Raw genomic sequence first — 24,611 nt, forward strand, 5'->3', positions numbered from 1 at the left:
TAGTTACAAGGCGTTGTCTTTGAATGCAGCAGGAGCTGTGTTTAAGAAAAATAAAACAAAAACCAGAGGTCATCTCAGCAGTGGAAATATTACAGTGGAAATGAGAATAGTTGTTGGCTCCACTGAAAGTGTAATTGTACAACAGAGGATAGAGATTAAAAGGGAGGGTGAGAAGGAGAGCCTAAATGCAGATGGAAGATTTAATTACAGTAAGTTCATTGAAACTGTGGGGATGGATATGGCTGTAGTGTCCTTAAGGATTTTTCTGGTGTCAGTGCAAAGGAACACAAACAATGTAAGCCACAGCTTGTCCTGAGCCATGACTGCCTTTAACAAGTGGTTAAATATACAGTTTATTTATATGGAAAATGTTTCAGGGTTGAAATACAAAGTGAACTTTGGGTAAGGGATTGGAATCAGATCTTTTGGGAGAAAAAGTGGACATCAGTTCGAGAGGGGCACCCACACCCAGACTTGGGTTTGGAGTTAAAATGCTGAGATGCTGCTCCTTCTTTCAGTGTAACTACAGCCCTGCTGCCTGTGATGCAGCAGGCAGAAGTTTCAGTCAGTATTGTTATTTGTTCATATTTATGAATGTATCAGAATTTATTTCAGAGAAAGAAGGGTACGTACAACTTGTCTATCTCCCAGCAGTCTCTCTGGAGCAGCAGGCAGGAGGGGAATAGGCATTAAACTATTCCTGTCCTTTGGAGAAGTGGTGCTAGTTTTGCTGGATTTAGCAGAATTTTCTTGCTTTGCTTTTTGGGAATGGAGCCAAACTCACAACTGCCGTGTGCTGGTGTTATCCAGCTGTTTATACTGTGGATCAAAACTGCTGTGTTTATCCCTGGCCATCTGGGAAAGAGCATCCTCATTGTGCTCCACTTCTCCAGTTGGTGATGTTTAAATATACATGCAACTGATTAATAAATAGAGAACAATAAGAGGGAAAGGCTGAGTCCAAGTCTAGCAGAGTCTAACAAGTCGACCTTCCTAAATTTTAAAGCTGCAAGGATCTCTGGGTGTGCAAAACTCTCTGATACTGTGTGGTGGGAAAGCTGCAGCATTTCAAATGGGAGGCTTTTAACAGGAATTGGTGCCTGTGCCCCTGTGAATTCACACCAGGGGATTTATTCTGCTCGCCATGGCTTTTCTGCAGTGCTGTCAGATGTGTTTGCCTCACCACAGAATCTTGCAAGAACCAAGTCCATATTTAGAACAAAATTTTACTGTTAATAATAGAAATAAAATATCTATTAGCTGCACCCATTAATGGAGAGTCAGTTAAAGCCAAAGAAATACAACCACCCTCTTCAAAAAGTGAAATCTTTCGGCTTTATCCAAGTAGGTCTTCAGGCAAAGACACCTAAATCCGAGCCTTGGAGCGCAGTGGTTATCCCAAGATTTTGTTATTGGATCAACACCAGTGCACAGAGTCCAAGGCTGAGAGCTCCTCACAGGAAGCAACTTGCAGGAGAGGCCTGGGTGAGGCAATCTCCAGATGCCTATCAGCCCTGCCAGGGCTCCATCGTCACCATCAGGGGAGGCTGCTCTGTCACAGGGGCTGGACCTGGAGAACCTGCCCTGGCTGTGCAGAGCTGGCTGGGGAGGTTTGGCTCCAGCTATTAATATTTTGCTGGTTGACCTGAGATGGTTTGGACAAGGGAGTTTTGTTGCTCCAAGTCACTCCTAGGAGCTTGTATTGCTTTGGGAGCAGTTTCTAGCAAAGCCCAAGTGTTACCCATCACCCAGGAGTGCCAGCTGAGGCACTGGGGGAAGCACAGTGCTCCAGCTCCTGACACACTGAAAAGGGAGAATTATTTTGTGTGTCATTTATGAAAATTGTCTTTGTAGATAAAAGCAGTGGCTCCACACTGGCTGGAGGTTATACTGAGCTCACTTGATTATCATCCTGAAGTCTCACAGGGCATTAAAACAGACTGGATTTGGCAACCCTTGTTCAGATTTGAGCTCAGACCTGGGATTAGCTCTGCAGTCCTGCTGCTTTGCAAACATATTCTCTTTCAGTTGCAGTTAATATTGAGAGTCACCTCCTGCTGGAGAAGTGCCTCCTGCTTGCTGTGGGGTGGCATGCCAAAATCCTGCCCCTGGTATCCTCTGAATCAATTAGGAAATGTAAAAAACAGGTCCTAGGAGTGAGTTTGTCATTTCAAGCTAGAATAGATCTCCCTTTATCTCTACCCCATTCTTCTCACTGGTGAGATAAACAAAGTATGTCTTGTTAATGAAGGGTGTATTAAGGCATGAGTTGAGTTTATTCTGCGTTCAGCCAATATGTGGGGATCCTCTGAGGGCTGCAGAAGGCAGCTTGCTGGCTCTGTGACTTGTTCTCCCACTTCATTGTGTTTCTGTGGGCGACTCCCTTGTGATAAATTAACTATGTTATCTGAGGAGAAGAACTAATCTTGCTGTGGTATTGTTTCAAATGTCCAAGAATATTGGTTCTACTGCTTGATGTCTTGACTGCATTGTGTTCTCAGAAGTGTTTTTGTTAGCATATACTTGTTTTGAAATGGGTAATGTTTATCACAGGATGGTGTGGGCTGAAAGATCATCTCATTTCAACCTCTCTGCCGTGGGCAGGGACACCTTCCACTACCCCAGGTTGCTCCAAGCCCTGTCCAGCCTGGCCTTGGACACTTCCAGGGATCCAGGGGCTTCTCTGGGCAAACTGTGCCTTGTCACCTCCACAATATCCCTGGCTGCATTTAATACTTTTAGGGCTTTAGCTTTCCAAACCTCTGCTCAGACAATTTATATGTATTTCTCCCATCCTATGTAGGGGTCTTTTTGTGTCTGAGTTTGTCTAGGAGCTCTTTGTCCATCCTTGCAAGCCTCCTGACACTTTTGCCTGACTCTCTTTGTTGGGATGCATTGCTCCTGAGCTATGAGGAGGAGGTATTATCATATTTGTTTTTTAATTCAACATGTGCTAAGAGTTGATGCTGAAAGTTTTCCCTTGCAGAACATTTACTTCATGTAAATTTGCTGTCCTGCTTTGCTGAGTAGTTCAGAACACAGCAGCATTGGAGCAGCCTTCTCAGCAGGCAGCTCTAATTAGACAGAGATTTCTTTTATGGTGTTTATTTCTCACCAAGCCGTTGATTTAGATAGAAGATACGAAGCTCACGTAATTACTTAAAATAAACACAGAGCTTTTATGAGACTGCTCTGAATTTCAGTTCTTTCCAGATGTGCAAAACGTTGCTTGAACGTCACTTGCTGCAAAACACATTTTGGGGCAGTTTGATGTTGAGACATCTCTCAGTCTTATGATTCCAGAGCTAGAGAGGACCAGGCAAAAAAGGATCATAAGGTATTAGAAAAAAAATATGATTGAAGAGGTTCTTAGAGGACTGGCTTAATATTTTATGGATGAAGGATTCCTGCAGGTGAGCTCTGCCAAGTTTTGCTGGCACAGGTGGGTGCTGTCTGCCTCCTTCCCTCAGAAGGTGCTGCAGGTGGGGCAGTTTGGCTCTCCTGCCATCTCCTCAGGTGCCTCCCTCCCTGGGCAGGCACAGCAGTGAAACGCAGGATTCCAGCTGAAGGGCAGGGTGCCAGACAGCTGAGTGCAGCAGAGGGGCTGAAACGCTGCTGCCAGCGCTGCTCCCAGCGTGGTAATTTCCCTCCTGGGGTGGGGTGCATTCCTGTGGGCAGAAATCCTTTATGTTTCCTTGCTCTGAATTGCCAGATTTGTCTGCAGATTGCTGTTCCCAGCCAGCTCCCGAGGTGCTGCTTGCTGAGCCTCCTTGCAGGCACTGCACGTAGCACGGGGGTCTGTGGAAGTGCTTCCCCAGGGAAAGGCTGCTGCAAACGCTGTGGCATGGCTTGCACTCCATGCTGACCTCACCCAAAGACCCCTTGGGTGGAAAGCCTGAGATCTGGGTAATTTAGCTCTTGGTCAGGATTTGTCCTGAACCATGGAAACATCCCAGGTGCAGTTCTGGCACGTGGGCTGGTGCAGCAGCATGTAGCCACACAGCCCCTGCACTCCACATTTTCACCTCCTTGCAAAAAGAGACCTTGTAAAAAAATACTAAAATATTATTTCTTTAAACAAAACCCACCAGGCTCACAGCAGTGTTGGGCCAGGAGCCTGAGCAGCTCTCCTGCAGATCTCTTTGGGCAGGGTCTCTGCCTGTGATCCTGACTGGGCCGTTCTTCTGAGCCAGTTTGCTCCTGCTGTCAGGCTGGGGCAAACTTGCATTTTATTCAAAACTGGATGCAAAACCAGCCAGGTAAAAACCAGCTGCTTCTTTTAAGATGTTTCAACATTTAGGCAAGCCATGTCTCTTTGGGTTGCCTTAGACTATTACTGTTCTTTTTGTGCAGGAAGGAGGGCAATTCTTTTTTTTTCAGTGCTCCTGGTATCTGGAATTGAATCACAGTAGAAGGGCAGGGAAGCCTAAACTCGTGGGCTGGAGAAACAGCAGCTGGGTGGTAGGAGTCTGGCTGGTGCACAGAGGTGCCTGAGTAATGAGATGTGATCAGAGCTGCACCTCCGCCTTCTACAAAACAAAAAAAAAAATTCAGAAAAGCAACCTTGACCAGGCCAAGCTGTACTCAGAGTCAGACAGGCAGCCCCTGGGATGCTCAGTAGTTTTCAGGAGCATTTAAGGATCTGACAACCTACGTGGATGGGAAGGCTATTAAGAAAACATTAATTAGCTCAGGTGGACTTAATCATCTGGTTAAAGGGAACATATATTGCAAAACTTCCACAAAAACATTTTAATTATTCCTAATTGTTCTTCCAGCCCTCAAAAACCAGTTCCAGATTTCCAGATTTTTTTTGCCACTCTTTTGTCTTTAAATATGCATGTAGTTTAGGTAAGATTGAAATTAGGAATTATTTAGGAACATGTCTGTACAGGGTAGGGAGTATTTGAAGGGAGCGGGATATCTCTAGAGCAGTTTCCTGAGTGTTGCCTTTTGACCATGACTTGGAAAAATTTCAGTTAAAGTTATTACTTTATTGCTTTGTCCTTGTTTGTATTGTATTTTTTCCCCTCGTCTTCATGAATCCAAGTGTGTTAGGCAGAAACTTGCAATACTTTTATTCAGGATTCTTTTTATGCCTATCTGTGTAAATATTAGCTCACAACTTATTCTGAAGCTGTTCATTTAATCACCAGCCTTTATTATGAGGACTTGAATTAGGAGGGTTTGTTAGATAAGGTGATAGCTAAGGAGCTTATATTGTTCTTAAGTGAGATATTTGAGGTCAGGGCACTTTTCAGTCCTCAGGAGCAAAGGGTGTCTTGGGTACAGCACCAGTTTCCCAGGGGGGAACTGGGGTTATCCCGGATTTTGGGCAGGGAGGCAGAGATGTCTTTGTGCTGAATGTACCCCACTGTGAATGCTTGGGGCGCCCGTCAGCTCCTTTTGGGCTGGGATGGATCTCACAGGGTGGGGAGGAAATGGGGCAAAGCTCTGCCCACATCCTGAGGCAATTCCGTGCAGCTTTGCTTAAAAATGCAAACGCCTTTTTTATCCTTTCTCGGCACTGCAAACGATCCTGGTGTCGGGTTTGCACAGAGCCCTGTGTCCCTGTGTCCCTGGGCAGGAGGCTGCTCCAGCTGCTGCGTTTTGTCCCCTTGCCAAACGCGACCCTGCTCACCTGGGGACAGGTGCGCCCTTCTCCCGCATCCCTCCGCAGTGCCGAGCGCATCCGGACGGGAAAAACCCAAAGGAAGCGATAAAAAGGGACGGGGACTCCTCACCCGCCCCCATAGAGGCAGCAGGGCAGTGTTTTTTTCCAGAGGTCACGTTAGAAGCACACCCATGGTTTTTACGAGCGTGGGAGCGGGCCGGGAACGCCGCGATGATGCTTCTGGTTGAACCTGTTGCCTCTGGGTGTGAGTCAGGGCTGGCGGGGCCGGGACCCCGGGTACCCCCCACACCCCTGCCCCATCCCGGCCCCCCAGATATCCCCGGGGTGCTCCGGGGGGTGCAGCCCCTCGGCAGAGCCCCCCTCGCTCCTGCACCCTCGGGTTTTCCCTTTATCTGCGGTAAAAGGGCTGTGGAGGCGGAGCGGGTGGGTGGGGATGGCAGGCGTGTGTCAGCAGCGGGAGGCGAGGCTGCCAGAGCACGGCGGCAGCACGGACGGACAGACGGACAGACACGGCTCTGCCCTGCCCTGCCCATGCCAGCCCTGGCACCGAACCGGGGAGCCGGGGTCGGGATCGGGGCTGCGGCCAGGTGAGTGCGGGAGCGGGGCTGTGCCGGGGTCCCGGCTGGGATCGCTGCTGGAGCACACACGGATTGTTCAATGTGCTGGCAGACTGCTCGGGTGTTTCCTGTCGCGTTTTTGTGAGTGTATTTATTTTCAAAGTTCGGTGCGGGGTTGTGAAGAGGAGCTTCTGGCTGGGCAGGAGGGCTTTGAGACAAACATAAACTTAAGCACAGAGTGAAACTGCCACAATCTTCTAGAAAATAACTTATTAATTCAAGTAAATTACATTTCCACTTGGCTTCGCTTTTTCCACATCAGGTTTTAATAGTCAGTTGTAGTCCTAGGAAAGTTTTAATTAAACAGAGGGAAGGCTGCTGAGAAAGCCATTCTTTCCCCCAAAACTTAAATCATAAATACGCTGGGTTATGTTTCATTGTGTTATAAATGTTTCAGATGCATCACAGCACAATAACGTCATTTTTTACAAAACTTGAATTGCCTCTGTAGTGGCAGGTAGCATGGCATGTCAGGTTTTGGCAGAGGCCAGCTGGAATGTTGTGTGTCCTGGGGGTTTCTGGTGTGGTGGCTGCACCCTTGGCAGCTTTGGAAAAACTCCAGTGGGGAGAGGAGGGAGTTGCTGTGATGGCCTGGGTGCCTCGCTGGATCCCTGTGTCACACAGGCTGATCTCTCACTGAGCCCTGTCCCTGCCTGCCCAGCTGGATCCCTGTGTCACAGGCTGATCTCTCCCTGAGCCCTGTCCCTGGGTACCCAGCTGGATCCCTGTGTCACAGGCTGATCTCTCACTGAGCCCTGTCCCTGGGTACCCAGCTGGATCCCTGTGTCACAGGCTGATCTCTCACTGAGCCCTGTCCCTGGGTGCCTCGCTGGATCCCTGTGTCACACAGGCTGATCTCTCACTGAGCCCTGTCCCTGCCTGCCCAGCTGGATCCCTGTGTCACAGGCTGATCTCTCACTGAGCCCTGTCCCTGCCTGCCCAGCTGGATCCCTGTGTCACAGGCTGATCTCTCACTGAGCCCTGTCCCTGCCTGCCCAGCTGGATCCCTGTGTCACAGGCTGATCTCTCACTGAGCCCTGTCCCTGGGTGTCTCACTGGATCCCTGTGTCACAGGCTGATCTCTCACTGAGCCCTGTCCCTGCCTGCCCAGCTGGATCCCTGTGTCACAGGCTGATCTCTCCCTGAGCCCTGTCCCTGCCTGCCCAGCTGGATCCCTGTGTCACAGGCTGATCTCTCCCTGAGCCCTGTCCCTGGGTGCCCAGCTGGATCCCTGTGTCACAGGCTGATTTCTCACTGAGCCCTGTCCCTGGGTGCCCATGGATGGAGGCACCCCTGGTTCCTCCCTGTGGGCTGCAGCTGATGTAAACCCCAGCGTGCTGCTGCTCCTGTGGGGCCCATCAGAGCAGGGGGACATCCCTGGGGACACCACATGGGTTCCCCTGTGCGCCCAGGCACCCTGGCACTGCTGGAGAAGGGGGCAGGAGGTGATGCTGCCGAAAGCTGTGAGGCTGGGCTGGGAAGATGCAGCCCCTGATGGCTCATCCCCAGGGGCTGGCTGATGCTGCTGCAAAAGGAGAGCGAATTCATATGAAATCCTGATCCCACGGGGGCAGCTGCCAAGCCCTGAGTGACTTTGATCTCTTCTCCCAGCTGGCACTTTGCAGGAAATATGTGGGATTCTAGCAGGAGATGTGCTGGGGGTGGCTTCCTCCTGTAGCTGCTGCTGCTCTGTACATGCTGTACCTCTGCTCCAAAATGTCACACTGGGTGTCTCAGTGTCTTCACAAGAGGAAGGGCTTGGTTTTTCCAAGCTGCTGCTGTTCCCTGGGGATGTTCTGATTCAGAGAAGTAGACCATAGCTGTCTATACAATTACTTTGTAAAGAGATTTTTGAGTTTAATCAGAGAGAAAATGACTTTAGCTGCCCTGCCAAGATCTCTGGGAATTTCTAGCAGTGAAATTAAATGCTGTTGTTGGGGGCAGATGTTGTCACTGGCAAAATCCTCAATTTGCAACACATTGTTTGTAAGAGTGTGAAATTACTGAGAGGCCATCCTGTATTTATGTGCTCCTTTTAATTGATGTTATGAATGTAGTTATTGCTCAGCCCATGCCATAGCTGAGGATGCACGGGAATTGTAATTTGCTGAAATTGTATCACCTTGGGGTGAGAGGACTGGTGATTTAGTGACCGTGTGCTGCTTCTCTCTCCCAATCCTCCTAGCTATTCCAATGGAAACAGCTGGAAAATCTCTATTTCCGTGAGAAGAAATTTGCTGTGGAAGTCCACGATCCGCGCAGGTGAGGCTGCAGAGGCAGTTCTGTCAGTGGGGTTAATCTTCACCCAGAGTGAGAACTCACCCTCACGTGTTAGTGGATGGGGTGGGAGGTGCCTCAGAGCTGACCTGAGTTTACTCTGGGCTTTGGGATGATCCTGATCCAGCGTTGGGCAGGGCACACTGGGGCTGTCTCAGCTCTGGGTGTCCTCTCAGATTCCCTGTGCGTCCATTCAGGGAGTTCTTGGAGCAGGGGGAGGACTGTTTGTCATAGCCAAATCTGCAGCAGCACTGGCTGATGGGATGAAGCAAATCTGAGTTTTTGCATCCCTAAAATGGAGGCTGAGCCTTGCCTGGTTAAGAGAGAGGCATTGCAGACTTCAAACCTCAGAGAACTGTCTTGAAATTGCGTTTCTTTTTACCTCCTCAGGATTTCAGTGTCGAGAAGGACCTTTGGTCAGAGTGGGCTGGTGGTGCAGACCTGGTATGCAAACACTTCCCTGATCAAGTCCATCTGGGTGATGGCAATCAGTCAGCACCAGTTTTACTTGGACAGGAAGCAAAGCAAAGTAAGTTATGAGGCGTTTTACTGCAAGCATGGGTTTCAACACCTTTCCTGTATATCCTTCAGCATGTGTTTTTCCACGGATGGACTACTCTCCAGAGAAAAACTACAAATTGTTTTTGTCAGCTTTTTGAGCAGTCTGTTAGTGGTGGTATTGTTATTTGATCCATTTTAGCCTGCCTGCAGTTAAGACCTATGGAAGTGTAATCAAGGAAGAGGGAATTCCCATGTCTGGGTGTCTGATCTCCCTTTCCTTTTGTCTCCTTTCCTGTGTTTGTTTTGAAAGCTGCAGAGATTGTAAGCTGGGAGATGGTTCAGGTTTTGGGGGAGAGGGGGAAGGAATGCCAAGCAGCCCTTGTATACCACAGGCACCTGTGTGATGCTGTTGCTTTAGCCTTAATTTTGTGGGAGATGAGGTGTGAAATGTCATCTTCTGTGATGTGTTCTGAAGTTAATTAGAGGTAACTCAATGAGGCTGTTTTTTTTTTTTAACTCCTTCAGGCAAAAATTCCTTCGGCCAGAAGTTTGGATGATATTGCCATGGATCTGACAGAGATGGGAACACCAAAAGTGTCAAAGCTAGTGACTTTGGAGGCCAAGAATCAGCTTATTATGGCCAGCAATGGCAGTTTGATCTCCTCAGGTAATACTGCATGTAGATGTGAAGTAGCCAAGTACAATGGGGCTTGTGTTTTTTAAAAGGGAAATGAGACTACCAGGCAATAAAAATGGCCTTTACCTGGAAATCCTCTGATACAGAGTGTGTTTTCCAGGCTCTCAGGATTCAGAGGTCAGTGAAGAACAAAAGAAGGAGAAAATTATGGAACTAAAGAAGAAAGAGAAACTCCTTCAGGAAAAACTGCTTCAGAAAGTGGAGGAGCTGAAGAAAATCTGCCTGCGAGAAGCGGTGAGAGCTGCACCTCACCCTGGGGTGGGCAGGTGGGAGCCCCTTCCTCCCTCTGGGCCTGACCTGGAGCCCTCTGTTCCCCAGGAGCTGACAGGCAAGATGCCCAAGGAGTATCCTCTGGGTGCTGGAGAGGAGCCTCCCCAGGTGAGAAGGCGTGTTGGCACGGCGTTCAAGCTGGACGACAACCTGCTGCCCAGTGAGGAGGTGAGCGTGGGCACAGGGCTGGGGTGGCCACACCATGGCCAAAGCCACTTGGAGACAATCCAGCTCTTCCCTGGGGGTTTCTAGAGGAGGCAGCTGGGACAGTGGGAAATTTTGCTGGGTTCTGCAAGTTTACCCAACCTGAACCCCTGATTTGGCCATGGATGTATGAATTTTAATGGATATTTTGCTGGTAATTGGAGAAGATCAGGTGCATAATGCCCTTTGGCAGCCCATGGCTCTGAGCTTTTCTGGAGCATTGACTTGTGTTGTGTTGGGATGGTGTTTGAACCCAGAAAGTGGCAGGGGTGTGCACTGTCCCCCTTGCAAAATCATGGCTGTGTGCATAGTTGTGTGACAGGTGACAGGAGGAGGAGTTTTACCTGTGGCTTAATGAGGGTTCCACCTGACTAAAACCTCCCTGCATTGCTCAAGAAGCTAAAATGAACTTTGCTGGCAGAGACTGACTTGAGTGATAGGGTAATTCAGATGTTTGCAGTTTCTGGACACGCTCCATCCCCCTCATTCCTTGTGAGATTTGTTAACAAGCTGTGTATCCAAGTAGGTGTTGGGCACTTGGCTCTGTCTTTCACCAGAAACTCACTGCCCTGCCTCACAGGGCTGCTGTGCTCCTTGTCTGCAGCAAAGTGATTTTGTGGACTGCTTAAATGCTATTAAACCAAAATCCTGCTGACCAGATTTAATAACGTGTTGCTTAGCACTTCTGCAGTGCCTTTCATCTGAGCTTCTCAAAGTAGTTTACAAACAATTAATTAAAGCCTGAAACTCCCTCTTACGTAGGTATGGTGATACCAATTTCCATTTTTGTTTTCTCTGAAGTAGGAAGAGATTTTGAACAGATGTTTTTTCAGGGTTGGACTCATAGCAGGAGGTTTAGCAGCCTAGACCTGAATTTAAGAGCCTGTGTTTTGTTATCTGGGCTTCAGAACTTTGGACCTTGCCCAAGAGATCTCAAAATTGTGTCCTAGTCAGAAATAAGATCTAAGACTTTGATATGCAGTGATTGTCTTGTGTATAAACTTCAGCGTTTCTGTGTTCTGTGCTCAAGATTTCACTTCATCACCACAAAAATGGATCATCTTTTTAATGACTCTCATTGATAATTTATCTCTGGAGTACAAGCAAATAACTCATCTCACGAATTTGCAGGATCCTACTTTGCAGGACTTGGAGAGCAATTTTATCATACACCAAAAGCTGGTGGAAGCTGCCAAGAAACTTGCCAGTGAGCCAGACCTCTGCAAAAACGTGAAGAAGAAAAGAAAACAAGAGTATGCTGATGCTGTAAAAAAGCTGCAAGAGATAGAAAACTCCATAAATGAATATAGAATCAAGTGTGGCAAAAAACCAACCCAGAAATCAACTCTGGCTCTACCAGGTGAGAGAATTCCCCATGTTCTGATGCAAACAGGAGGGAAAAGGAGCAATTTGGCTTACTTAGAAACTTTGTTTACATCTTCTCTATATGGTTTTTTATCTTCTCCAAGGCAGTTAAATAAGAAAAAAAGAGATGAAACTGCTGCATCTGATACTCAGTGCACTGCTGTAGGCTGGGGGCAGAGCAGGCCACAGTTTTAGGAGCAAGCACAGACATGTTCCAGCACCAGATGTGGGCTGAAGGTGCTGTGCACTGAAAGGCTGGCAGCAGCACCTTGGATGAAGCTTTTCTGCTGCCTGAATTCCTGGTGTGTTGAGTGCAGTTGTACATCTGAGATGCCCCATGCAGCATCTCTCCCCCATCCTTCCCGTGGTGCTTCAGTTCCAGCAGAAACAGAGCAGGCAGGATGGAGGAAATAAGGAGGGAAGATTCAAAATTCTTGACTCAAAATTCCTGATTTCCAGGTAGTGATAAGTGAAGTTCAGGAGTTTATGAATGCAGTTAGTAGCAAACAGATTTGTTAATAAATCCATTTGCCACTGATGAGCAGAATGAAAGCAGCTACTCTTGGCCCCTCCATTCTGAGTGATTCTCCTAAGGGAAATGAGATTCCTGCTGCTTCTTGGGATAATGTGTGAAAACCTGTTAGTGTCCAGGCCAGCTGAAGGAGTTTTGGATCCTTACCCCTGACACACCACGGCATCACTGGGCTATCCATCATCACAAAGTGATTATTCTGGAAGGCTGATGATCAGTATTTAATGTGGCCCAGCTTGTTCCTGATTGACAGAGGGGAGGGAAACATCTGTTTTTCCAGTCTGGATACTGATTGTGGAAAGTCCTGTATTACCTGGGGCACCTGGTGTGTGGTAATGACCAGGAGGGCTGGTGAGCAGAGAGATCCATCCCTCCATCCATCCCTCCATCCATCCATCCATGGGTGCTGTTGTTTATTCCTGGCAGTGTCTTGCCCTGTTGTCCAAGCCAGCAATAAGCAGCTGCATTTCCTTCCAGTCCCAGGCTCTCACCCTGCAGTCTGTGTTTGTTTATCAGTAATTGATTCTGTGTGTAACCTGGTCTCTGTCACCAGCAGTGCTCTCGAGTCTGGGTTTCAGAAGGGTGAGCAGTGATGAGTCACTTGTCTGTGAATTCAGGGAATGACTTGTTGGAAGTAGTATGTTAAATATTCCCATTGATTTATTGAATCAAACCATCGCTTTTTCCATCCCAGCCCCAAGGGATAGGAGGTGAAGGACATACTGGACTGGTTTCTGTGTTCCACTTCCCTTTCCTCCCTCTCTGGCCCAGAGTTTCTTCCTCCCTTGCAGGGAGTTGCACAGACCTGGGATTTAAATTCACATATGTCACCATATCTGAATATGTCAGCATTGCACACCCCCCTGAATCCAGCACTGTAGCTTTAGGCTGGCTTTTTTCTTTTCCTCAGCAGGCTTTGTTCCTCCCCGCACTGGGCCCAGTTCCACATTTTACCACCCTGTGGTCAAATCCACATGAATCAGCTCCCCTGGAGCTTTTTCCCAGTGTCAGGTTGCAAGCAGAGCTGCAGCCCATCCTGGTGGTCTGACAAGTCCCCCCAGGGCAGGGGCCAGTCCAGATTTTTGCTGTTCTTGAACAGCTGCTCTGTTTACTGCATTCTTTTACCCAGACCTTTCCTGGCAGCAAATTGTGACAGCAGGAGCAGCACACATTGCTCGTGGTGGCTGAGGGCATGAACAGGTGTCTTACACAAAGTGGCTGCCACTGTCATTTTTTGTTGCTTCCTTTCTCTCATGCTTGAAGATTCATGGAGATTTTTCACCCCACCAGTGCCATATCTTGCCAAAGGGATTGAGCTGGATGTGGGTTCATTATCTCTATTTCACTCTCATTTAGCTGCTAGTGGTCTGCTGCAAACCTGAGTGAGGACAGGCTGTTTCTCAGTTAGGGACAGTGTGTAGCATCAAGGTGAGACAGGTATAGTGAAGTGCTGTGAATAAATAACAAAATGTAAAAAGAAACAAAAAATTAGCATGCCCATACAGCAGTTCCTGTTTTCTGTGTTGTTGGAATTTGCAATACCTGGATGGAAATCAAGGTGGAATTATTCTGGATTGATCTTAATTTAACTGAAACAGGATCTGTGTGCTGATGAAACATTCAAAAGTGAATGCCAGATTTTAAAAGGCTTTTTGTACCTACCTGGTGGGGTTTCAGGTGTACCTAGAGCAGATTAGCTGCTAACAGCCAAGATCTACATGTCTGTGTAGGCTCCTGACTCCACTGAAGGCACCAAAACACCCTGTGAGATCTGCTGGAACTGGGGTGGAAAACACCTTTGTAAATCTTGGCTTGATTCCTGCTGCAGATTAAAAAAAAAAAAATAAAAAAAAACGCTTTGATAATTACCTGGGTCGCTTGCTGAACTGCAGTGAGCACACAGTGATGATGTACCAGGACTGTCTTCAGGCTGTGAGGGCTGAAGAATATGGATTGCAGTGTTTCAAGTATCAGCTGGCTCTGAAACTCTAGAAAATAAACTGTATTATGATACTTGTAAGTAGATGTTAGCTCTTTTATGCTTAAAGTGTTTGTTTTTATTCACAGATGATATAATTCCATCTGAGAGCAGCTCCCTGTCAGACACAACCACCTATGATGATGGTATGATGCTTATCCTTTTTTTCCCCAAGAAGTTTTTCCATTCAGAGATATTTCTTTCAGTTAATGTCCTTTAGCATGTCCCATCCCTGGAGGTGTTCAAGGCCAGGCTGGACAGAACTTTGAGCAAAACCTTTTAGAGGGAGGTGTCCCTGCCCATGGCAGGGAGTTGGAATTAGCTGAGCTTTCAGGTCCCTTCCAATACAAGTCATTGTATGATTCTATAATTTTGGTGGCTTTTGGTGATAGGTTACTTTATAGCAGAGGGAAAAATAGCTACTCAGGAATGTCTTTCCTCTTAATGGGTTAGTTATTGAAAGTTTCTGCTTTGTGAGCTGACTTGAGTCATCTTTAGAGAAGAAATGAAGTCAGTTTTAACATGACCAACCTGTAAACTGAGGACACTGTGAGTGTCTGTAGGGCCTGGCCTAGAGCTGAAGCACTTAAAAATTGTGAGAATCAGCCCAGCCTTCCTGATCTCACAGCTGCCATAAAACTTAGGGAAAAGTGGAACAGTCACAGATACTAACACTCTATTTACGTTTGTCTGTTCCCTGGTGAGCTTGCATCTTGTTTGCTCAGCTTACTCATTTCACACACACACCCACAGACACACTCACACCCTGTTCCACAAGGTGGAAAGCACTTGGCCTGCCTCTCCCTTAAACTGGATAATCGTCACTGGGGGACAAAATTATCTAAATTATTACTCACTTCTCAGTTCGGGCCTGACTCTGATCTCCCTTTTTCCCAGTTTTAGACTTGTACAAACCAGGTGGTGCTATGAAATGGATTTACTCCTGATTCCTGCTTGTACAAGTAGGAGTGGAGCCAGGCTTGTGAACATGTTCTCTGTGATGCTTGTCCTGCATTTATATGTATTAGTTGGAGTTTCCTGTTGGCTCTGTCGGGACCTGGTTGTGCCCTAAGCAAAGTGAGAACAAGGATCAAACCAGCATCTTCCCAATTGCCTCCAGCCAAATTGTCTGTCAGTTGTCTTTGCTCATTCAATCGCTTTTGAAGTCAGTCCCTTTTAGGTTGTGCTTCAAAACTAATTCTTAAAATGTCATTTTCAAGAGCTGGAAGGTGAGGGACAGGAACTGGGCTTTGCAGAGGCTGAGCTTGCCTGCTTGGCTCTGGAAAGGATTGCTCTGCAAACAGATGTTTTCCCAGGAAGTTCCATTCTGGGATCTGGCACAGCCCCAAGCTGGGTGTAGTCTCAGGAGTCGGTGCTGCTGGGATCTGAGGAGCCTCCACGATGTCCTGTCTGTGGAGAGAGCTGAGTGCAGGCAGGAAACCTTTTCTAGATCCACAGCTCCTGTCATTGTCTCAATACTGCAAAGTGCTTCTCCTTAGAGGCCACAGATTTGCACCCAGGGCAAAAATATCATGGATTTTGCTCTAACAAAATGCATATTCCTTTCCAACAGTCAATGAATCACTTCCTGCAGCAGCACAGAGACCCAGCTCTGCACAGCTTTCTCCAAGACTTCCACCACCAAAGTCCCTTGGGGTGGAGAGAATTCATCTCAGGAAGTCATCCATAAACGAGCAGCTCTTGGAGAGCAGGCACTCCAGGTAGGCACATCTCACTGCTGCTGCACTCTCCACCTGCTGCCATGGGCTCCATCCTGCCCCTGCTGAGCATTCCAGCACAGCCACTGCCCCTGTGCTCTTCTGGCCTTACAGGATTTGGTGATGGGAGCTGAATTTCCTGATTAGGAACAAAAAGTGTGGATAAGTAGCTGACACAGTATCTCAAACCAAGGAGTGGTGTAGTTTTTCTGAAGAGGTTTGAGATGGGTGAGAAATTTGATAGCAAGGGCTGTATTTCATTAGGTGCTCATGCCTACCTCTGCTGTCATTCTTTGTGTCAGTTTTGGGGGTTTTTTCAGTGTTATTGTAACAACTTGTCATTTTCCTGATGGCTGTGCCTAGTGGATTCAGGCAGCACCAAACCCTACCCGTCCCTCCTGATGGTATCAGTATTTCAGCAGGTACATTGTCAAAGCAGACATAATTCATGTAAGGCCTGATGGAGAACTCTCTGTTTAAAAGCAGAGTTAGTGGGATTCATCCAGCTTCCATCATTAGTGTGTGTGCCTGTGGGATTTGGGCACTTTAGGAGCTGGAACAGCTCCATGGAGCACATCAGCAGCAGTAGGTTTGCAGGTGATTGTGTGATCATGCCAGATCTGTGCTAGCAGCTGTTCCCACTGTAGGGATTCCCACTGATGCTGAGATTTCTTGGCCTGTCTTGTGTGAGCAGGCTGTTAAAGACATACTTTAAGAACATTTTAGAGTTTTGAGCAATGCCATGTCTTTGCTTTTTTCTCTGAAGATAAGCAGAACACTCCTCCACATGAAGTTCAGAAGTCAAATTATAGCCATGTGTACCCATTCAGCTGTGATGTGCTTCATTTGAAAACCTAATTTGTTTAATTCTTTGTTACCTCTGCTACCTGCTCTGTCTCTCCTCGATGGTTCTGTCCTTTGGCAGAAGCTTCTCCTGTGAAGACCTCCCTGGAACCACAGGAACACGCTGAATTTTCCTTTCTATTCAACACCTCTGTTTTTCACACCTCCCCTTACACTTGCTCTGCCCTTTCCTCTGTTCCTCCAAAACTTCAGGTGCCTAAGCTTGGTGTGCTGTGCCTTGTGAGATGTTTAACCTTCTGGGCTTTGTCTCCTTGCTGCAGGGAGGTGCTCTCGACGCACAGCAGCCCTTTCCGGACGCTGGAGCGGCCGGCGCAGCCCCACGGCGGCAGGAGCATGCCCACCACCCCCGTGCTCACCCGCAACGCCTACAGCAGCAGCCACCTGCAGTAAGGGACCCTGCTTCACTGCCATGCCCAGCTGGGGAGGCATGAGAATAAAAGAAAATGGTGTTAAGAGGGCAAAGGGTCGTTTGCTGTGCGGTTTTCCCACAGCAGGCTCTCCAAATGTTGGTCAGAGCCATTACTATGGGAAGCCAACTGTAATAAGAGCTCACCTGTACTATTAGCTGACAATCCATGCTGGAGCAGGAGAGATGCTAAGAATATTAAAATGATGTTATCAAGAGCTGAAGATTTGGTTGGTTGGTTGGGGTAGTGCATCCTTGAGAGACTGATCCAAAGGAAACCCATCTTTCCATGTTCCGCTCCAAGCTCGTTACTTGTGTAGGCTTTACCTTTCTAAAAGCTGAGAGAGCCCTCCTGTAAATCATTACCAAATGTGTGTTTCTGACCTTAGCTCTGTGTGTCCCTGTCACAGATTAACCTTGCTCACCCTGACAGATTATTGTAAGGCAGAGATCTCCTACTGTTGCAGCCAATACAAAATTCAGCCAAGCTGAGTTCTGTGCATTGCAAATACTTTGTGTGGAAAGATAAGGCGGGATTTGTGTTGTGCTTGGATTGGGGAGGCACCTGACCTGTGTTTGTGTGGGACTACCTTTAACCAGCCAACATCTGTGTTGTTCTAGGCCAGATGTTTCCCCACACCACTGCCGGCAGCGCAGCGGAAGCCTGGAATCCCAGACCCACCTGCTGTCCGAGGCTCCTGCTGACAAGACTGCCTTCTCCCTCTCCAAATCCCAGCGGAGCAGCAGCACAGAGATCCTGGACGATGGATCATCCTACACCAGCCAGTCAAGCACAGAGTATTACTGCGTGACACCCACTCCCAATCCATACTACACCACTCAGACGCTCGACAACAGGACCAGGGGTCGAAGACGGTCGAAGAAGCACAACATTTCTGCTGCGAGTTCAGGGAGCATGCCAAACCTGGCCCACAAGGACGTCCGCAGTGGTGTCTTCCACAAAAACCAGGAGCAGCCTTCCTCTAATTACTACATCTCTGGGTACTCCCCGTACACCGAGCCTGATGTGTATTACAACGGAGGATATGTTTATGAGAGTGACACGGAGGGGCAGTACAGCGTCAACCCCTCGTACCGCGCCTCGGCACATTACGGATACGAGCGGTACCGGGAATTGCGGTCCTACCACGAGGACGAGGTGGACAGGGTTCCACACAACCCCTACGCAACCCTGAGGCTCCCCAGGAAGCAGGTTGCTAAAACGGAGCACATAACCAAAAACATTCACAAGGCCTTAGTAGCAGAGCACCTCCGTGGCTGGTACCAGCGTGCCTCCAGCCAGAAGGAGCAGGGTCACAGCCTGCAGGCAGGCTTTGAGTCGGACCGAGGCTCTCAGAGGAGTTTGGGCTTTGCTGGGCTGCAGACGCCGTGCTCGCCGAGCAGCCGCGTGTCGTCCTTCTCTTCGGGTAATGTCTGATTTCAGCCGTGCTGAGCGTTCTTGTGAGTGCCTGCTGTGCTTTCAGCTCTGCCCCCTGTCACTGCCTCAGTGAAGTCAGCAGAACTCTGTCCTGAAAGGTGGGACTTGTTCCACCCAAACTAGGATCTTGTTCCGTTCTTGGAAGGAAAATCTTGTTTGTTATCTGCTCCTAAGGGTGAAGCAGCCTTTTGCTCTTTGTATAAACACAGTAACCCAGAGAAGGACAAGGAACATTGGAGTTTCAGACAGGTGTATTTAGCAACCATGTAAATGCAGTGGCTGTGATGCAGCCCAGTGAGCATCACCGAATGTCAGAAAGCACTTTAAAAGCTCCAGAATACCTCCTGTATAGTGCTTACCTCCCTGCAAGGCTTGTAAATTGTATTTTGGGCTTGCATTGTCTGCCTGTGTCCTGCAAAACCCCATAGGGATCACTGATGAGAATTGTCTTGTTTGCCTCAGCTGACTTAGCTGAAGAAAGGTCTAATTTGTTGTAATCCTTTATTTTAATTTCAGCATCTTCTACAAACACTGCTGGGAACTGGAGAAACCCCCTTGCACTGGGACTTTCAGACTATGATACCTTGTCTCATTCCTCCTATGCCAGCTGTTATGGGAACGTTTATGGCAACCTTCCTCTGCAGAGCAGGTGAGTAGAATATATGAAAATTTTCTGCCCCTGCTTGTGGGGGCTCTCCCAAGGGCTGCAGAGAGCCCAGGGTCTGCTTGGTCCCTGCAGGAAATCCTGCAGCTCTCACTGCTTCTGCGAGGCGGTTTTTATGTGTCCCCCCACTGTAGAACATTTTGCTGTGAGGACAGAAAGCTCCTGCCCTGGGGAATGACTCTGCCCCCACAAATGCCATCACATTTAAATGCACTTATGCTCAGTGTAATAAGTACCCCACGTGTGCCTCCTGCTTTGTGGGTTGCAGTTTGTGCTTGCTGCCAGACCGACTTGTGTGAAAATACTGAATTTTTAATTCTGTTTGTTTTAAAATAAATGAAAGTGTAAGGGAATACATAAAAGCTGCCACTAGATCCTTTTTTTTCTGAACTACGTGCTATGGGCTGTTTTACTGAAGTGATTTAAAATATCTATGGCAACAGTGTTTAAAAATACTGTTTCTACTAATTTTTGGATTTCTTATAATGAAGCTTTGAAAATTCTGTTTGTATTAGCAGCTTTATCTAAATGAGGTTCATTAGCTATTAATTTTTCATATTCTGAATCACTTGTCTGATTGTTCATCTGCTTTATTTTCTGTTTTAATGTGGTCATGGCAAACAAGTAATCAGTACACCCAACAGTGTTGACAGAGCTCAGGGCCAGGTTGGATGAGGCTTGGAGCAGCCCGGTGTGGTGGAACAAGATGAACTTTAAGATCCCACCAAACCAGTCTGTGACACTATGACATTGTTAAGCAGCTGAGATTCCTCTTGCACACAATTTTACCAATTACAGCACCAAAAAATGGGTTTGTCTTTGGAGGCAAACTCAAAACTAACCAGTAGAATGTTAAACCCAAGGGATGTGCATGCATTGATGGATTCAGCTGATCCTGGTGCCTGGTGTGTGTTGCAGGACGTACGCGGAGCCGAGCCAGCTGGGCGGTGACGAGGAGGAGGATGGCTTGGAGGAAGAGCTGCCCAGCAGTGAGCAGAGGCTGTACTGGCACGAGGACTCCAAGCCTGGGACGCTGGTGTAGCCCCCGTGCAGCCCCTCTTTCCTCCCCCTGCGTGCCTTGCACAAAGCACCGAGGCAGACCTCGGGTGGAACTGGCAAAAGGAACAAAAAGAGGAAGCAGGCTGTTGTGCTGGGAAAGGCTGGATTCAGCATTCAGAGGGACTGCAGCAAAATGACAAAGTCTTACCACGAATGGAGTTTCTTTGTGAGTCCATACAGCCCACGGGAGCCAGGGCAAGCCACAGTTCATCTATGACCGGATGCAGCACTTGGTTGAAGTATTTATATTTAGCAAGCACTTTTTGGGAAGATTGGAAGGTGTTGAAGGCAAACCTCAGAGAAAAAAAAAATAATGTGAAAAGGAGACTCTTATGGAAAAACCAGGAATTTTAGGAGCACAAGTCTGATGTCTGAAAGAAGAAGAAAAAATGAAAATTTATTCTACCATGGCTTATGAGGACCTGGAAGAGGTTTCATAGGCTTATGAAGGATAGATACTGTGTGTGTGAGTGAGGCAAAGGGTGACTGAATCAGTATTGGAACATTACTTGAAGGAAGGCTGGAGTTTTTTTGTTATGGAGGTTTGAATGAGTCTGTCCAGTTTTTGGGGTGTTGTTAAGAGTGTTTGTTAGCACCACAAGCAAGTTCTGGAAAGAAAAAAATTTGCAGACACATACATTGTGTAAAACTCTAGGTAGTTGTGGATTTGGAAACAGAAGCAGTAAACTTTGAACTCTTTTTCCATGATAAAAAATAATCAATAACAGCCCATTTAATGACCTTTCCATGGTACAACTTCTCAGTGTGGAGGAGTAGGCAAATTTTCACCGTGGCTGCATGGTGACCCCTGTTCATCGGGCAGCAGTGACGCGCTGCTGTGCCACAGTGGGTCGAGGATCCCAGGGATTCTTCCCCAGGGAACAATTTGGTAGCAATGGCCAGTATTTTAAGGTGGATGCAAACACAAACAGCCAAGTGGGTGCCTTAAAATGAGGGGCATTAGGATTGTACCACGCGTCACCTGGACTGCCGGGTGCGCTGCGAAGTCACTGAGTGACAGAACAGCGTTTTCACAGAACCATTTGTGTAGGAAAAAAGTGTGTGACTGCAGTCTTGGTTTAAGAGGGATAAACCTACCTCAGGTCATCCATCTGTAGGAACAAACTGGCATGGGGTTGTCCTGCCTGATTCCTGATGACTCGTCTGCATACGGTAAAATCTCTCTCGTTTCTCAGCTGTACTGTGCTTCAGGATTCCAGAAATGGTGCTCTTTTGTTCTTTTTTTTACAAAAGATTAGTTACTCCTTGTTCATATTGTGAATAGAAAGGTTTCTGATAAACTTTTTTGACCTTTTTTACCAGTATTCCAGAGCATGTAATATATACAGAAGGACACACTTGTTAAGCTGGTACTTAGTTGTTTGTATTATTAGAGTCGCAATTTGGAATTAAACGAACAAAAACAAAATAAAAAATAACTTATTTCCTTGGTTTTGCATATTTGTATAGCCTTCTAGAAATGCGAAAGCTCTTTTTGCTTATTCTTTTACTACTCCTGAATTTTTTAGACCTATTATTTTGTATAGGTCAATAAACTAAAAAGTGTGCTACCAAAACCACTTCAGCATTTCTCCTGTTTCTCCTTGAGTGCTTGGGAAAGCACAGTGGGTGTTATTTCAGGGCTTTGAAGTAAATCAGTGTGGTCTGATTCCTTTTGGCCTGTGGTGTTGGGTGGAGTGCAGAGCATCAGTGGCCTCATCTGAAGGAAGGTTGGCCCCAGGCAGGTTAGAGATCTGAATGAAAACATCAAAATACCAGGTCAGAATTTCTGCTTCTCCATCAGCTGTACTGAGGGAGCCAAGCTGGGCTCACTCAGCATCCCTCCAGTGACACAGAGACAGAGGTGTTCTTGTGTTGTTGAAAATGCTTCCTGCTCATCTGTCCTTCCACCTAGGACTTGCCACAGCCTCTCCCATTTGGAATGTGACTTTTGGGGTTTGTGCTGCTCATGTGCTGGGTCCTGTTTGGAGTTTGTGCTGCCTGAGACACTCACCTGTCTGTAAGAGTGACAACTGCTTCTGCACCCTGGTCATCCAGTAGTTGAGATTATTCAGTCTCACTCTCTTCAGAGTTGTCATTCCCTACTTTTTGTGATGTCCATAAACTTCACAACCACCACTGAATTTTTTTCTTATTTCCAGGCTGTTGGTGAAAATAGTTGCTAAAAAAAACCCTGTGAGTTTGCCCATTAAATTAACCCCATGACACTGTACTTTTGCCTTTCTCCCAGCAGCATTTGAGGTTTGTCTGTTGGCAAGTTCTTCATAAATTGACTGCTCCCTGCTGCTACAAACCACCAGTGCTTTGAGCAGGAGGCTGAGTGGTCCCAAGTCCAGAAGCTTTTCCTACAAAAAGGAAATGAGATGTGTGCCCCATTGGGTTACCATTCCTTTATTTTAATGCTGTAGCCACAGAGTTTTGTTTTGGCTTTTCCATCAGTGTTCAGGATTTAGCTCAGCCCAGCACACCCATACTGGCACAGTGCTGGCACTCAGCCTGGCTTCCCAGCTTGCTGGGACACAACCAGGGTGGTTTTGGATGAAGTTGTTGAGAAGATGGGAATTTGAGGTGGGTCTGGGTTGAGGATGGTTTGCTGTATTTGGGGGTATTGTGTATAAAACCTCTAGGGCCAGAGTTTAGAGCCTGGCTGCAGTCTCCAGTTGGCAAGAGCTGAGCAGAGGAACAGGAAATCTAAGTGGAATGATGGAGCTGTAGCACTTGAGCCCCTCTTGTCATTCTCCACATGCCTGCCTCTGCAAGGATTTTGTTTTTAGAAACTTCTATGAAGAGTGGAAGTGCAGAGTGAAGAAGGAGGCCCAGAAGAAGAGAATAAGGATATCCAGAATTCTTTTCTCAGATGTTGCTTAGGGTCAGTCTTGGGTGGCACAGGGAGGGAAAGGGAGACCATGGCATCCCTGTGGCATCTCCTGCCACTCAAAGGAGCTGCTACTGCATCCAGTCCCCCAGAACCTTTAACTTTGCCCTTTGCAGATTTCCAGCTTGCTTTGTTGCATTTCTGGAGTGATGTTTTGATGCAGATGTTCAACTGTTCACAGTCTGTATAATGCAGCTGAGGAGGTAATATAGACACACTTGTAATCATTATCTTATTTGTTCACAGCTGAAATACAAATTGCCTGTGCTTTGTTTGAATTCCTATCTCATCTGTGTGTTGCTGTTTAACCACAGCCTGCCTCACCAGGGTAGCTGAGGACATCTAGTGCCTGACAGCAGAGTTGAGGAGAGGAGCCTTCCTGCTTCCTGTGCTCCTCTGGAATCCTTCCTGACCTTGCAGTGTGAAGAAATGCCCAGAAATTCTGATTTGGTAATATCAGAACAAAGCCAAGAGGTGAACAAGGTAAAACACCAGACCCACAGGGTTTGATTTTACAAATATCCCCCTCTTCAGAAGGTGGATGCTGCTGATGGGAGTGTGGAGGGGAAATAAAATCCCACATAAATCTGTATGTAGTGCAGTGTTTGAGTGCTTTTAGTTAAAAAGAAGACCCAGTCCTTGCCAGGAATCCTTAAAAAGGAATCTGGGCACTGAGCTAAAATAAGCCATGCCTGATATTTTTAATTGCTGTCTGCTTTTTCTCTGCTGTTTTGAACAAAAATGCTCTGAGATATGGGAGGACAAACACTGAGGGAGTTGCCATGAGCCCTGGGGGAGGCTGGTGTTGGACATTCCTCCAGTGCAGGGACCAGGAGGGATGAGGCTCAGTCCAGGAGCTCCTTCCCCTACACAGGAAAATCTTTTAAATCACTGACCTTTAAAATTCACCTGACTGTGCTTATGAGAAACTTTCTGGCTGAGGTGACTCAGTGTGTGACTGTTTCAGGTTTCAGCTGACTTCTCATTTATGATCTTGGACTTGCTCAGCTGAAGTGTGAAAAACGCAACAGCAATGTTTGCAGCTCCTGGGTGGGTGAGAAGCCTCTGCCGTGACCCAGCCCATCCCAAAATGTGTGTAGGAAATGCTGCAAAGGCTGAAGGTTTGCTCCATCTTCTGGGCTTTGGGATCACTGCAGGAGAGCTGCAATGGGGAGAAGCTCCCTGCACTTGCCTGGCACTGTCTGGATATGGTCACACTACTCCTAGAAAGATTTCTGCATTCTACACTATTCTTCCATCTTCTTAGTACTTTTCTCTCGTATTTAATAAATTTCTGATGTATAAAACTGACAGTCTCAGCTGCAGCAGGGCCTCACACAAGTAGTGAAATCTCTCAATGAAATCTCTCCCAGGGCAGGATTTTTCATCAAGTTTTTTATTCTGATGGAGCAAATGGAGCCTGAGGTGACATTTCCTCCTTGGAAGAAGAGGCAGTGTGAGTTGTGATCAGTGCTGGTAGCCCAGGAGGA

General features: G+C 47.3%; 2 protein-coding genes across 3 annotated transcripts in view; both read left to right on the forward strand.

The window, feature by feature from the left end:
- LOC117002456 (FERM domain-containing protein 4B-like) overlaps positions 1-21,805 on the forward strand; it is a 57,847-nt gene extending 36,042 nt beyond the window's left edge. The window contains exons 11-22 of the mRNA XM_033071579.1: positions 8,438-8,514; positions 8,920-9,058; positions 9,556-9,697; positions 9,828-9,961; positions 10,046-10,165; positions 11,333-11,561; positions 14,166-14,222; positions 15,650-15,797; positions 16,919-17,044; positions 17,686-18,491; positions 19,019-19,151; positions 20,085-21,805. Of these exons, the coding sequence (XP_032927470.1) occupies positions 8,438-8,514; positions 8,920-9,058; positions 9,556-9,697; positions 9,828-9,961; positions 10,046-10,165; positions 11,333-11,561; positions 14,166-14,222; positions 15,650-15,797; positions 16,919-17,044; positions 17,686-18,491; positions 19,019-19,151; positions 20,085-20,208 (2,235 nt within the window). The 3' untranslated portion in view covers positions 20,209-21,805. The remainder of the gene's footprint in view (positions 1-8,437; positions 8,515-8,919; positions 9,059-9,555; positions 9,698-9,827; positions 9,962-10,045; positions 10,166-11,332; positions 11,562-14,165; positions 14,223-15,649; positions 15,798-16,918; positions 17,045-17,685; positions 18,492-19,018; positions 19,152-20,084) is intronic.
- Positions 1-24,611, forward strand: part of EOGT (EGF domain specific O-linked N-acetylglucosamine transferase) — a 147,585-nt gene that overhangs the window by 48,874 nt on the left and 74,100 nt on the right. The window lies entirely within an intron of this gene.

This window comes from Catharus ustulatus, chromosome 13, assembly GCF_009819885.2.
Source record: "Catharus ustulatus isolate bCatUst1 chromosome 13, bCatUst1.pri.v2, whole genome shotgun sequence".
Lineage (NCBI taxonomy): Eukaryota > Metazoa > Chordata > Aves > Passeriformes > Turdidae > Catharus > Catharus ustulatus.